Genomic DNA, 15,129 nt, shown 5'->3' with positions numbered 1-15,129 from the left:
CTGAGAGCTGCTTACAGCACATTGCCTGCTATTTCCCACCCAGGCAGTGCAGCGCTGACACTTCTGATAGGCAAGTGTGTTCTCTGCCAGCAGTCTCCCAGCTTTGCTTTGCACCAGGAGTTACAATGAATTTTGCAGCACAGTTTATCTACTCCAGGGTCTTAAAAAACAGAAGTCCCAGGGACCGCTACAGGGAAGACGAAGACTACGATCCTTTCTGGCAAAGGTTGGAGAATATTGCTGTCTGACTTAGAGCTAGAGTGCTCCTTTTTCCCCCTCAGGGGTCATGGTCAGCCCTCGGGGTCCCCCCAGGGCCAGGCCCACGGACATGACAACCCCTGGACCCCTCCTGCCTCCTTATGGTGTCGTAGTTGGAGTTTTGCTTCGCCTCGTTGTTTATTTAGTCGCTGTGCTGTATAGGTAATACTTTCTTTTTCCTTTCCTTAATTTCTTTAAAAAATCAAACCAAACAAAAAATCCAGGACATTGAAATTTTCCATAATCTCCCAGGGTTCTGTGGATATGGGTTGCTCTTGGAGTTATCCACTAGAAATGGTGGAGATTTTAATATTTTCAGCCCGTGGAGTTTAGCTTTTGTATTTCTTCATGAGTATGGTATCAGAAATAAATCTAGACAGGCCAGTGGACTGCTGAAAATTTATCTTGGGATAGCCCATGTCAGATCCTGTTATTACAGTTCTGTGGTTGCCTTTGTTATGGTGCTTATGGTGATCTTAAATTCCGGTTTTCAGACTTGGATAGTGTAGATGGAATTTAAGAGTCATCTAGTGTCCTTGTGTAGCATGAGCTGAAGCTGTGCACACACATGGCATGCTGGTGTTGTGCAACCTCATTCTTAACCTTTTCCATAGTTTGTTTTTCCCTCCATTTTATTATCTGGACACCACTACTGAGATCATGCTCTGGTTTTGCCAGATGTAGTACAAACAAGGAACAATACTCATTTCCTGCATCTCCTTGTCACAGATGTTGCTAACATTTAAGATACAAATTGTTTCAGTGGACCTGATGGTGTTAATAAGGGGAAGACAAGGTCTTCTGCACTGTACAAAGGGCTTGCCCAAAGTCACCCATGATATGACCTGTTCTGCAGTGCACTGTGGATCTTCTTTCAGCACAGGACCACTCTTTGCTCTATTTTGACTTATACTATTCATTCCTAATTGGAAGTGAATTATGGAGATGTGCTAGTCACCAGAAAACCTTTAGACTCAGAATACATTCAGCTTAGGAAAAAGTTTAATTGCTTAATGAGTTTTAGGTGCCAAACTCTGTGCAGTGTTGGATAGCTATCATTTGACATTCACAGCTTTCAATGTCTTATAAGAACTTTTGAGAGGGATGTGTCTGTTTGAAGGACAGTTGGTTACCTCTGCTTCAACATTTCCATTATGAGTGGTCTTGTGAATTCTTCTTGCTTTCAGATTGCTTTTCCTAGTGTTTTCTATGTAGCAGCTGATAGCCAGTTGTCATTGCCAGCAGTAAGCAATGACATGTGCATGGTGTGTGTAGAAGAATGGCAATAGATTATGACCACAGATGAAGGCGTATATAGTGCTAGGCTCAGGCTCTGGTAAATGTGACTTGCTAAAAGTAAGGAGAGATTTTATCAGAGGTGATAATACAGCTTGGTTGTTTGCTGCACGAGCTTGAGCTTTCTTTGTGTGTGTTGCTGGTGCAGCATCACACAGGTTTGTCAGACCTGTATATAGTGAGTAGAGTTCCAAAGGCCTGCTCAGTCTCAAGGTTTGGTTGTCATGTAGCTGTCCCTGCTGGATGGTCACAGTGCTTACTTTTGTCACCCAGCATGGTTACTATGCCCCGACCTCCTTGTCTTTAAGACACTCTGATAAATAGCCCTGCGGAAGTCTTAGGCAAGTCACTGGATCTGTCTGTGTCCCAGTTTCCATCAATAAAGTTGAGCTAATATTTGCTGAACATGTCCTTCTGTTTAGGGGAAGGTGATTCCTATGTGATTTAGGAACAATCACTTTGCATAGGCTTTGGATATATAAAGGTCAGATATGAAATTTATATTTCCATCCTGTGTGTGCCACTAGTTGGAGTGATACATTTTAGAATGGGTGTTTCTAAGTACTAGTATTACGCAAAATGCTGATAATTCATTCCAATATCAAAATAATGATAATTCAAGACACTCATGTTTAGAGTGCAGTATTGTCTTTGATCTGTTTTGAATTTATTGTCAAAGAGAGAATTGTCAAATTTATTGTGTTCCTTCCCTGTGCCTGCAGGAGTTTACTTGTCACCCTGTAGTGGTGTGCAGGGCACTCAGACACTATTGAGTGCATAATCTGGAATTTCTGGTAGTGAAGATGACGTTTGGTATGATCCTTCTTGATACTTTTATCTCAGCAAACCTCTATTTTTCTACCATTTCTCTTTCATAAAGTCACACTTGCACAAGTTGCTGAGATGCTTTAAAGAATTACTGCTATTGCAGTATTTGGATGTATTTGGGAATGGGTAAAAAGGCAGAAGAGGAGTTGAGATGGAATGTTTATGAGCTACTGGAAAAGGGGATTGCAACAAATGAGGAACGTATCAGAGGGGTCTGGGAGGCTCAGGTAGCAAGAAGGGTCAGAGGAGACAGCGCTGGGACATGGAATTAGAAGAATTAATGAAGCTGGAGAGGTTCTGGGTAAAAGGGATTTGGTTGAGGGAAAGGGCCCTCTCTGTCATAACCTGGGATTGCCTCTTTCTCACTCCTGCAAGAGGAGATCCCAGCCCCAGCCACATTGCAGTCATAAGCCAAGCAGAATACTACCTGCAGCAGGCTGCTCACTCTGCCTTGCCCCCTGTACATGCCCCATCTCTGCTCAACAGAGAGGAATGAGGCAGAAGTGACTTCAAATGGGGTAATCTTTTGCCTTAATTATTCTGAACTTGCAGGTGTAAGATCTGAGCCCAGTTACCTGAAAGTAGATGACAAATATGTTTAAAGCTGTATCTTTACCAATGTCTCTTGGTCAGTGTGCTCCAGGAAAGTCTTCAGGCAGCCTAGAGATGCTGGCAGCTTATGGGTATGACCTTAAGAAACCCTGATACCCAAAACATTAAAAAAGGACAAAATTAAAATCCGCATGTAGAGAACATGTGCATATGAGTTTGAAGTGATGTTCAAGCTTAGCATATTATGACTGCTCAACTGCACATCTTGCAACACTGTCAGTCCCTTTTTATAGTGAATGTGTATCACTGTGAATGCAGATGACAAAAGCTGCTGTAGAACTGACAAAGAAAGGCTGAGTTTTCAGTCTTATATTACAACTGGTTTCCTTTGTGACAGTTGAATTTCCATCTGTGAACCAGTACATGAGAATGTATGTCCATAATTTCAACTTCATGTCTGCCTTAAAACATGCTGTTGTGACTCCTTTTGAAAGTGTAAAAGCTGCCAAATGGGCCAACTGCTGGCATTGGGCACATCTGCAATCAAAATGGCAGCACTGGGTCAGGCCAAAGAGCAGTCCTCCTCTGTATCCTCTCTCTAGAGGTGGCCAGTAATGCAACTGGGGGAAAAGAAAAGCCACCTAAGATGCTTTTTCTCACTTGCTTTCATGGAGTTTGCTCAGGGGCTTCTTGAATCACAGATTAATTCTTGAACAATGTGTGTATAGGTCACTACTTCCATTTAGTTGTGCATATGCTTTTAGGAGCCCATTTACATTGTTCTTTGTAGAGTCTTCTTGCAACGAGTTCTGTGAGCTAATTATTTTCTCTAAAAAGGCAAATTAAAAATTTTCTGCCTAATACTTTAATACCATCTCCCTCTAACATTTATACTGTGCAGAATGGTGACTAGTCTTTCACACTTTGCTATTCCCTGGACCTGTGTGATTTTGCAGATTTTGCTCCTTCAGTTTTAGAAGCTGAGGAGATCCAGTGCATCAGTTTAATCTGTTTAGTGTGCTTTGTGGGTCCTGAGGGAGGCAATCTGAATGTGCTCCACCATGGGGACATGAAACTGTCCATCATTGCACACTTGGACACTTCTCTGGCTAACAAAGGCAACAGTTGTGGTCTTTAGGTATAGTATGCATTATTGCCTTTCATTTTCACAAAATTATTTTTGCTGGTTTTATTATTTTATTCGTTTGTTAATATTGTTATTTTTGAAGTTTTTTCCCTAGTGCTGTTTAACTTGATGAGTATTACCCGTATGTTCAAAAAAACAAACTGGAAATAGAAAAATGAATCATTCCAAGTTGTTGCTTTTTATTATTGTAGGAGTACATTTTGGTGCACACTGTTTTTGCATTGACTTTGAGATTTTAAAATATGTAAAGCTATCTACTTAAACAAATTATTTTTTTTCCTGTGTCTTAATTGTTTATGGAAAGTCTGCATATGGATCTTCTCTTTTTTTTCCAGTTATGCTGAGCAGCTGTTCTTGAAAAAGTAGGTTTATAAACTGTATTTTCATGTTTGCTTTTACTAACCACTTTAAAGGTAAAATGTTATAATTTATAACCATGTAACAAAGTTTGCCAGCTGGGTATTTGTTTTAGGTCTGGAAATAAACAGACCTTTTAATGAAAACTTGTGACAAACTCCAAAAAAGGAAAAGCTCCATTTGAAAGGAGCAGTGCTTTATAATGCTGGGGTTTGGGTTTTTATTGGCTCAGATCTTCATCTGGTGGACATGGCTGCTGGAGTGGGGGCTGTATTTTGTGACTGTGTTTGAGAAGTCACGTGCTGTGTTTTTGTGAGCACTTCCGTGCTTTGCTGCCTGCTTTGGCTGTTTCTGTAAAAGAAATCCATCTAGATGTCTGCCAAGCGTGTGGAATGCTTTTGAGGCAAGAAATACTTTTGACCCAACAGGGCCATTAGTTGCCCATTTGTGATATGTGATCAAAACTCAGCCCACTGTTTACCTTGGGAGTTTGAGAGCTCTAGGAAGGTCTGTGCACATCCAGGTGGGCTCAATATGGGAAAATGTCATTCTCTCATGTAAATGAAACATGTGGGTGTAGAAAAAGAATCAAAGTTATTCTGAAATAAATACACACAATACATATATATACAATAGAATGATATCCCCTTGATAAAGAGGCTGCTGACTTTTCAGATGCAAATATATGATAGTTTTCATGATGGTAATAATTCAGATGTGCTCTAAACCTAACTCAAGCCTGAAAAGCCTATACATATTTTGCAGCTGTTTGATTTCTGTTCCTCTTTTCCAATGGTCACAAGGTGTTGTCTCCATTGGAGTCCTGAGCAGATACTCACTGGTCATGGGAGTGGTACTGCACATCAAGGACTGAGAATCTGATGTACTTCCCTCCTTTTTCTTCTGCCAAAAAAAGGAAAACCTAAGACTAGGGCAAAAAAATCAATATACCATTTTAGTCTATTTGCAGATACAAATATGTGATGGCACTAGTGTGACGAGGCATTGCCATGCACTTCTACTTTTTCACAGAATCATGCTTCATTGATAAACTTCTTGTGGTCATCTTTGGCTGGGTCTTTTTGTAGATGTTTTGATTGCAACAGATGCAATGAAAAATGAGAATTGTTCTTCCATCTCAAATGCCAGTTGGTTAAAAAATTTGACCCATAAATTCACAAATTTTTGATCTGCCTATTTTTTCATCCAACATAGACCCCTTTAAACCATTTCCAGTGTAAGAACATAATCCATTGCCAAAGCTTGCTAAACATTTCAGACAGTATGTTCAGAAACAAGACATATCTCTTCTTCCTTTTTAAGTGGTTATGGGAGTCTGTGACAAGGAAACTTATTTTTTTGGAAGGGAGGGGTATGGAATGAACTCTACCAGTGGTGTGGCCTCTTGGATGCTGCTGCTGTTGGTTTTTGGGGGCTGAGCTGTAACAAGTTCACAGGCAGGCAGTCTGATCTGGTTAAGCAGACTAATGTGCACACTAGCTAACACTGGAAGCTTAACATCTTTATGAAGTGTTCCAGCTGTCTAACCCCAATGGAGCAGAGATGCAGAAAAGTATAGAGCAGAGCTCCTTGATAAGTTACTTGATTTGAAAGCACCATGCCTGGTGTTAGGCTGTATCAGCTTTAAGATACAGTATTGGGAAAATACTTTAGATCACAAGTTTCAACATAAAGAGGTCACAAATGTGTATATATTTATCTTAGAAAATTAGTGTTCTCATTAATTTTAAAGAGAGAAGATCTTGCTACAAAAATTTTCTCCTGTGAAGATATACAGAATGATTGATGCTATGGTATATTACTTGATTCTAATAATATAACATTTTATGTTGCCCATATTGTTATGTGAATTCCTCAGTGGAAAAATTTGAAGTGTAATAGGAACCAGAGCTACTGGCACAGATTATTGATATCATTAAGGAAATGGATGATACTGCCCAAAGTGGGCAATTGCTCAAAAAACAGATGTTTCTAAATATTTAAAAATTCTTTTGGAAGTTGCTGCAAAGCATATTATGGTGTTGATCACTGCTGTAAAATGTGCTTTAGTTAGTCCTGTTGATGGATAGCTGCAAAACTTAGACCCAAATTATTTTAGGAAAAAGGTAAATATTTTTTGTTGGAGATAATGCAGGAATCTCTCACATAATTTAACATGTTTGTTTTTAGAAAACCATTTCCACCAAATAGATTAATAGTGAGTCGTGTAGAGGAGCTTATATCATCTGTCTAATCACAGCCACAAACCAGGGGTGTTATCAGCTCTTTTCCACTGGTCTTCTGCTTAATGCTCCCTTTCCCCATAATAATCTCCAAATTCCAAGAATTCCTAGAAGCTTTGCATTTATCTGTTGGTAGGACTGCAAAATCCTGCACTACAGTACAGTGCTCCTTGTGGACTGAACGCTGTGGACCATAGAATCAGGCAGTTGAAGGTAGCAAATCCAGCAATTTTTTCTAGCAGTGCAGTCTCTCCTATATTTCTTGGGGAAGGAGATTTTTGTACATCACATTTCTGTCATATCTAAACAGATATCTACCCATGAAATGTAAACCCAGAGATCAGAAGATTTAATTCTTTAGCTCTGTAGGAATATATAATTATCAAACCTTATCAAAGTAATTTCTTCCCCTCATGAGGCAGTTGATGGCTGTCAAGAGTACACTCTGCAAGTATGCAAGGGCAGAGAGCAGACCTCTTGTGTACAATGTAGTGGCATTTGTTACTGCTATTAATAGTTTATGGCAATGGTCTACAGCAGCTCCTTACTTTTTTTGAAAAAGATAGAATTGTATACAGAAAATAGAGCTCCATTATTCCAAAATTTTTGGAAGCACTGAACTAGGACCATTGCCGGTTGAATACTGAGTACTAAGGAAAGTTTTGCTGTGTAGACAGCACAGATTATATATTTCTTATTTTCTTGTGTAGGACAGTTTCACAGTTTGCCCATATGTCGGGTTATTTGTGCTTTTCTAACAGCTGGAAGGTTACAGTATCTTTCAGTGCACCTAGAGGTGGAACAGTAGCAACTCACTCTGCCTGTTTGAGGCTTGCAAAGAGCAGCTGACATGTGCATCCTTCTAAAACGCTAAATATCAAGCTTTTAATCATCCAAGCCTTTCTAACATGTTTCTTTTATTTGTTTTCAGGGATGACAATAGAATAAAGAAACAAGATGTCCCGGCAGTTTGTGATCTTCACTGCTGTAAGGATGTCCCTGTAAGAAATGGCCTTATTGGGCAGAAGCCACCCTCTATCAACCCCGAGAGACTGAAGGATTTTGGTGAGGAGGATTACCTGAACGGGGATGTGAAGACCTGGGAAATGAAGATAGTGAGCCGAAATGAGGAGTTACTTAGGGATGCTCTTTCCTGCATCCCTCAGCCAGGCAGTAGGACCAGCCTGGAAAGCTGTAACAGGCTGATTCGATTTGAAGACATTAGTGCAGCAGCCTTCAAAATCCAGTGTGGTGTTCAGAAAACCCCCTGCATGGTAGGGAATCTTTATGGTTTTGCATTCTCTCAATGTTTTTTTTCATTTTCCTTGTGAAAGTCGGTCAGAAATTAAGAAAGGGTATGTGTGAATTGCAGCAGATAGATCTGTGTGAGAAGAGTCATGTTCATATTAATTGTATTTAACTGTCAATAATAATTTTCTTCTTATCTGTTTACACTAACCTAAATCCTCAAAGATTGCAGTGACCTGTAAACAAAGGATAAACCACATTAGCATAGACTTAATGTGGTATTATGCTCCCAGTGAAAAACTCCTGCTATAAGGAACTTGAGTTGGAGATGGCAGACTATGAGTGTTTGGGTAAGCACTCTTGTGGGAGGGTCTGGTGTGAAACCCCCACATATTTGGAGTGTTTAAAGGTACAGATTTTCCTTCTGAGTCAGGCCAACCAGGAAGGGCTGGATATATTCTGTAACCAGGTATTTCTGCCACAGGTGTCTTCAGCAAAATAAGGATGCACACAAGCATGTGCACCTGTCATTTGTGTAGAAATGACTGAGATACCTCCATCAATGTACAAGGTCTGCTAAAGCATAAGAGAAGTACAGTGGCGAGCTGTACTGTATTTCTGTGCTTTTTCATAGTGTTTTTCTACCATTGGGAGCTCTTCAAGCAGGCTACTCTGGGCTCTCTGGGTTCTCTCTTTTCATTTCGGTGGGTGAAAAGAGTGTCTTTGCCAAATGGCAATTCCTAGCAGCAGTCCCAAATCAAACTCTCAGTGAATACTTGTGGATTGTTTTTCTGGCATGCACAGGGTAAGAACCTTGCAATCTGTTTGGGGTTAGCAGTCCCCGGAGTGAAGTGGTTGGGTCCTAAAAGTTGTCCTTGTTCCCATATGATGCCTGCTGATCCAGAGACATAACTAATTCCAGTTTGGGCTTTTTAGCCTAGCATTCCCAAAGTAAGGACAGCTGTGTTTTTTGTAGCACATTACTGAAGAAGTGTGTCGTGTGTCAAAGGACAAGGAACAAGACAGTTTGGGGCTGTAAGGTGGCACAAAATATTTAGCTAGACTGCAGGGAAGTTTTGGCTAAGGTAGAGTTTATTTTCTTCACAGTAGCTGGTATGGGGCTGTGTTTTGGATTTGTGAAGAAAATATTGTTGGTAAGACAGATGTTTTTGTTACTGCTGAGCAGCTCTTCACAGAGTCAAGGCGTTTTCTCTTCCTCACGCCATCCCACCAGTCAAAGGACTGGGGATGTACAAGGAGTTGGGAGGGGAGACAGCTGGAGCTTTTGACCCCAACTGACCAAAGAGACCTCCTATACCATATGACACCTTGCTCAGCAATAAAATTAGGGGGAAAGTTGGCTGGGGGCCTGTGGCTCAGGGCTTGGCTGGTCATCAGCTGGTTGTTGGTGAGCAATTGTTTTCAATTGCATAAGCTGTCTTTCTTGGGTCTTACTTATCTCTCTTTGTTATTTTCCTTTTAATTACATTGTTGTTGTTTTTTTTTTTTTTTTTTAAATTTATTCTTACCAATTGCTCTTATCCCAACCCATGAGATGTCTCAGTTTTAGCTTTCTCCCCCAGAGCACATGGGCAGGGAAATGAGCAAGTGGTAGGATGATATTTAGTTGCCAGCTGAGGTTAAACCATGACACCCCTTTACTTAAATAGCTCCTTTCTCCTGGTTGTCCCTGGCAGATTTATGCAACCCAGTTGTATCCCCTTTCTGCATTTACTGTTTCAAACTAAACAGTCTCACTTCCTTTAGTCTTTTTTTTTATGAACTATGCTTTTAAAATTATCAGAATAGTGGAAAACCTATACCCATATAAAAACCTGTATATTTTACTGTGAAAATAGCCCATGACTGTTGTTATTCAAAGTAATGTTCCTGCAGAAGTTATTAGTGCATTTCATGCACTGTTTCAAAAGGACAGAGTGGTGTCATGAAAAACACAGGAAACCTTTATTTTAACTCATCATGTTGAGGTAAGAGCCCCTTTCAAGGATATTTGTTTAGACTAAAAAAGTGAGTGTGACTATAATCCATTTAGTTAATTGAAGGGAGAAACACTTTGCATAGGGTGATTCCTAATCTGCAGGTAAAACCATGGATGGAGCATCCTTAGACAAGAGTTTGTCTTGGAGCTGAGATATGGCATCATGGGTGAATTGTAACTTGTCCAAGAGGTAGTAAGCATAAAACTAGGAACTGACATCAAGCTGGGCACCTGGTTTGGCTACTGATGAAGGAGCTGTAAGGGTTGTGTTGTGTTAGCTTTGTGGATGCCAGAGGGAGGCTGTGCTGTGTGCTGTACCTTAGACATGGTATCTGTAGTCCTTAGATAAGATCACAGTGACTAAAAGGAAATCTTACAGGCTGGTTCAATGTGTCTTAGAAGGTCACACATCAGGTCAGTTCAACTGCAAATAGCACTGATGCCTGCTTTGCTAGAAGTAGTTGCTATATTTGGGCTATGTGAAAAAATCCTCAGTTAAAGGAAGACAAAAAGGATAACCTATAGAATTAGAATCCTGACTATCAAGATTAAAGATAAATATCAATCTAAAGTACACCACCCCCGTGGGAAAGTGTGACTTAAGGACACAGTTTTAAATGTAGGAGACTTAGCAACTGTATTATGTACAGAATTAATCTCCTTAAATCCTTTTTCTGGTTGTTCACTCTAGAATCCTACAAAAAGAGGAATGATATCTGAAGTACTAGTAGCATTTCTTTTATGGTGTTCTTGCTCTATTTTGCATAGGCATTCTCCATAGATTAGGACGTTTAGGATATAAACTATTATCCTATTAGTGTGCTAAGCACTTTCCATTGTTTCAGTTTCTGCAGCCAGATTTGCAAAGGAGCAGCAAGTGGTAGCTCCTATGTCAGCATTTTCAGAGGCAAAATAGAGAATCTGGCCCCACCTATGGGTGAGGAACTTAAACATATTCTTGGAAATCCACTAAAATGCCTTGAAATGTTCACCTGAAACATGTAGTTTAACTGCATACTTTAAAGCAAATGTCTGCTTCAGATATATTTAGTTTATATAAATTCACTTGGAAAGTCCTGCAGTCTGAAAACCGTGTCAGTGCATATTAGTGTGTACACTATACATTGTATGTATGACACCGCCAGATATTGCTTAAGATAAATATTTTGTCATGCTGGTTTTGGATCTGTCTCACTCGTGACTTATCTTAAATGAGGACTTGATCCCCTAAATCACCAGGGCTTCATTTGCTTTGGCAGCCAATAGGGGTGATGGAGCCAATTCTGAAATAGGGCTGCAGTAAGCCTGGGGAGCTGGCACCCACAGGCTTACCGCAGCTCTATTTCACAAGTTATCTTGTGTAAAACTCTGGGTTTAATGAATATGGTAGTAGGAAATTAATATGTTGGTACATGCTGGGAGTGTCTTATTATAAAGCTTAACAAATATTTGCCATTAAAAATTTTTTTAAAACATGCACTTGGGCACTGCATCACATGTAATGTGCTTGCTAATTCCCCTCAGCTCAGGCATCATTTCTGTTCCAAACACTAAGCTTTTCCAAACGGTTGCTGCTTACGCTTGCAGTCCTGGGAAATTGTTTTTTGTTGTTTCCATTTTTCTTTGAGTAAGAAATGTCTTTACTAATATTCTACTGGCCCTAGGATGCAAAATAGACAACACTATTACAGAGAATCAGTGGCAGAAACCATAATGGGGTGTCCAATTCTGGCAAGTGCTGGAAGCATGGGTCTTGAGATAATTGAAAATATTTCCTTTTATGCCTGTGTTTGAACAAAGATCCAAAGCAAGTGCTATTTTCAGAGTTCTTAATGGCATGTGCTCCATATTTCACTGCTATGAGTTTGAAAATCACTTCCATAAAGCAGGTAGGTAACAACACACTGTTGTGAATGAAGAAGCAGAAGCTGGATTTTGTTTTTTAGAGCTCCTATATAGGAGTAGAATTCATGCCTCAGCAGGCAGCTGATGGAGTAGGGAAGATTTTTCTTAATAGTAGATATACTGACATAATATTATTTATCTACTCCAGTATTCTAGGCTATCCAAGCTGTATGGAATGGACATCTACCTGAAGAAGGAGTTCCTGCAGTACACAGGGTCTGTGAAGGAACGAGGTGTGCTTTACCTTCTGATGTCATTGCCTCAGGTACAGCAAAATATCAGCATTCAAAAGAAGTAGAGTAGTTCTGCTTGACAAAAATGGAGCAGAGCTGAAGTTAAATTTACCTCTAATCTCTGTGGAATCACAGTGTTTCTTGTCTTTAGAATCATCATACTGAACACAGCATGTGAACAGATATAGGTTTGAATGTAAAATACTACTTTATTTACAATTGGCTAATCTGCTGCTGAAATTCCTAATGTTTGAAACAAAAGCTTGCAAAATGGAAACATCAGCATTTTTCTGTGGCATTAAGATGCAAATGTTTTTATGTGCACTGTTGTTCTGATATGTTGAAACCACCAAACTAATGAATGATGATGAAATTGAATTGAACAATAGCAATGTATGATGACAAAGATCTAGATCACCAATTGATTTTGTAATGAATTTCAGTTTTCTGACATGAATAACTTGTTTATCATTTGTCATAGGAGGTTATTGCCATTGTCATAGGAGTCTCTGCAGTAATAATTGTTATAGTAGGCATGAGACAGCAGCCCAGAGCAGTGATTATTCCTGCCTTTCACAATAATATAAATGAAATCTTTTGTTAAAAGGAAGCCTGAAATTAAATAATTTCATACAGGTAGAGCAGAGATATATCAGCTCTTCTGTGATCAGTTGGAGTTTTTCAGCTCTTTCCCATGGAACAAGAATTGAACCCAGAGGAGTGTGGGCACAGGGATTGATCTTGTGCTGTTTTAGCTTTGTGTGTAAATCCTGAGATCACACCAACCATGCATATAGTGTACCATAATATCACAATTCAATCAGCTAGTAAAGGGAAAAAAGGAAGCCAGATCATTAGAATGATGCAGGATCATATGGGACAGCTATGTGCCACTCTCTAGTGTGCAATAACAACCCTGTTTTTCAGGAGCAGCAAAGAAAAGGGGTGATCGTGGCTTCGGACAGTAACTTTTCCATGGCTGTTGCTTACCACGCCTCAGAGCTCCGTGTTCCTGTGTTTGTCATCCTGTCCACCAGCACGGCTCCGGCCAGGGTCAGGATGTGCCGCGACTACGGTGCCATGGTCATCTCCTACGGCACCACTGCCAAGGATTCCCAGGTGCACGCCCGCCGGCTGGCACAGGAGAACGGCTACCTCTACCTGGAAGAGTGAGTGAAAGCCAGGCACATTAGATCTGATTAGACGCCTGCACAGCTCTGCAAAAACAATTAGTTTCATTAAAATGTTATCACAGCTCATCCAAACGCTCCTCTTACCTGGAATATGGATGGCTATGTGTTCCCAGGCACAAATCATTCTTTCTGTAGCAGCTGGGGATGCAGACCAAAATGAAACACTCTTCTCTGCCCCTAAATTAGTCAAACTCTGTGATTTCTATGGGCTAATATGATGGTGGCTATAGTTTAATTCTTTAGTAACTCTGTCAGAAAGCATTTAGGCTAGTGTTCATTCCTGGTCTCTCTGAAGTTAGGAGGGTAAAAGTCAATCTTTAATGCAAATGGTTCAGTGGGATAATGTGGAGCAAGAGAAGGTTAAAGCTCTAAGATTTTCACATATCTGGCATGAGGAACAAAACTGATACTGCCCTGAAAAAAAGATGATTAAGAGACTACTTCAGGGATACACTTAAAGTAGCTAAGAATGAGCATAAATCCAAATTTGAGCTATTTGAGGTCACTGGACAAGGCAGATGTAACAAAAACATAGGTAAGACAAGCAAAACCACTTAGAACTAATATATTTTCCCATTTCTCTTTAATCTCTGTAGCCTCTTATGCATTCCCCTCCTCCCACTACCCCCTTTTCTTTTTTAACCTTTCTTCAAGAAAAATTTCCAAAAGCACAGAGGGGTGAATCATTAACAGTGGTCCCTCTGATACCCTGAGCTGGAATGTTATTGTCCCCCTACCACTGCTGCTTCTGTGCAGGTTTCATCCCTCTCCTGGTGTTTCTATGACATCTCCTGCAGGAAGTGCCCGTTCCCCTCCAGCTCCCAGGCACTGCTGCCTCAGACACAGTCATGCTGTTGCCTGGGTAGAAGATCCCAGAATGAGCAGAACAGAGCAAGTCCTCACTTCTTTCCCAGCTGGTGTATTGGGAAGGCAATACTACGAACTGTACTGTTCAACTCCTCTGTTAGCTCTGCAGCAGCCAGTGACGCACAGAGCTGGTTCCTGGGCCTGGTCTGCCACCATGGGCACAGTCTTGTCCCAGACTGGGATTTTCAGTGGGGAATGAGGTGCCCTGAAACCCAATGAATTTGAAACACTTTTAGGCTCCTTTGAAAACCACAGTTTTCCATAATTTGGTGATTCCCAAATTTCTGTCAGCCATCTTTCAATTGATGTGTTAACCTCCAGCTAGCTTGCATCAACTATCACGTTCACACAAAAGAACTAAATTATTTTATTGTAATTTGATGTTAATCTACCCCTCATCCCTAAATAATGATTTAAATTACATAAGGTAGCTATTCTCCATATTCATGGAGCTCCAGGGGCAATGCATATGTAGAACTTCAGCATCCAACACTGAGGAAATCTAAATGTACACACTACCATTAATAATACTAAAGCACTCTGATTTATTTCAGGTTACAAGAAACAAATTGTTCAATCTGTGACTCCATTTAATTAAAATCCCACAGATGCAATTTTTCACTTAAAAAAAAAAAAAAAAAGGAAGAAACCCCCCACTTCAGTTGTGAGGCTTTTCATCATGGGAATTATATAAAAATATTTTGTTAGGTGTAGATTTCCCAGTGTAATGTATGCCTTTATGGATAGCCAGTCTTCTCCAGTGTGGGTCTGACAAACATTCTTGTCATTTGCCAAAGCTGGATGTAACATACCAGCTGAGCTCCCAGGTGTTAGAATGGAGCTTCCAAAATGTCACTGTATTTCAGTTTAATTCTAGCTTGGATACAATCCCTAGCAATTTGGTCTCTGGCTCTCCTCACCCAGGAATTCATTCTGCCCTTCCTGAAGCAGACCCTACGTGCCTGGGTTGGGCTGTGCCTGCAGGGGCGATGCCCTGCAGCTG

At 40.3% G+C, this 15,129-nt stretch overlaps 1 protein-coding gene across 4 annotated transcripts in view; it reads left to right on the top strand.

The window, feature by feature from the left end:
• Window positions 1-15,129, top strand: part of LOC121357379 (putative threonine dehydratase) — a 31,655-nt gene continuing 16,526 nt past the window's right edge. Inside the window, exons 1-5 of one of the 4 annotated variants that reach the window (XM_041474614.1) lie at window positions 1-226; window positions 4,417-4,443; window positions 7,613-7,955; window positions 11,982-12,098; window positions 12,994-13,235. In XM_041474614.1, the coding sequence (XP_041330548.1) occupies window positions 126-226; window positions 4,417-4,443; window positions 7,613-7,955; window positions 11,982-12,098; window positions 12,994-13,235 (830 nt within the window). In that variant the 5' untranslated portion in view covers window positions 1-125. Of the gene's footprint in view, window positions 421-4,416; window positions 4,444-7,612; window positions 7,956-11,981; window positions 12,099-12,993; window positions 13,236-15,129 lie in introns of all 4 variants that reach the window. The other 3 variants (XM_041474596.1, XM_041474623.1, XM_041474606.1) reach the window with 3 other exon arrangements.

Source organism: Pyrgilauda ruficollis, unplaced genomic scaffold, assembly GCF_017590135.1.
Source record: "Pyrgilauda ruficollis isolate IOZ18807 unplaced genomic scaffold, ASM1759013v1 scaffold11, whole genome shotgun sequence".
Lineage (NCBI taxonomy): Eukaryota > Metazoa > Chordata > Aves > Passeriformes > Passeridae > Pyrgilauda > Pyrgilauda ruficollis.
This window is presented reverse-complemented; position numbering and strand designations above follow the sequence as displayed.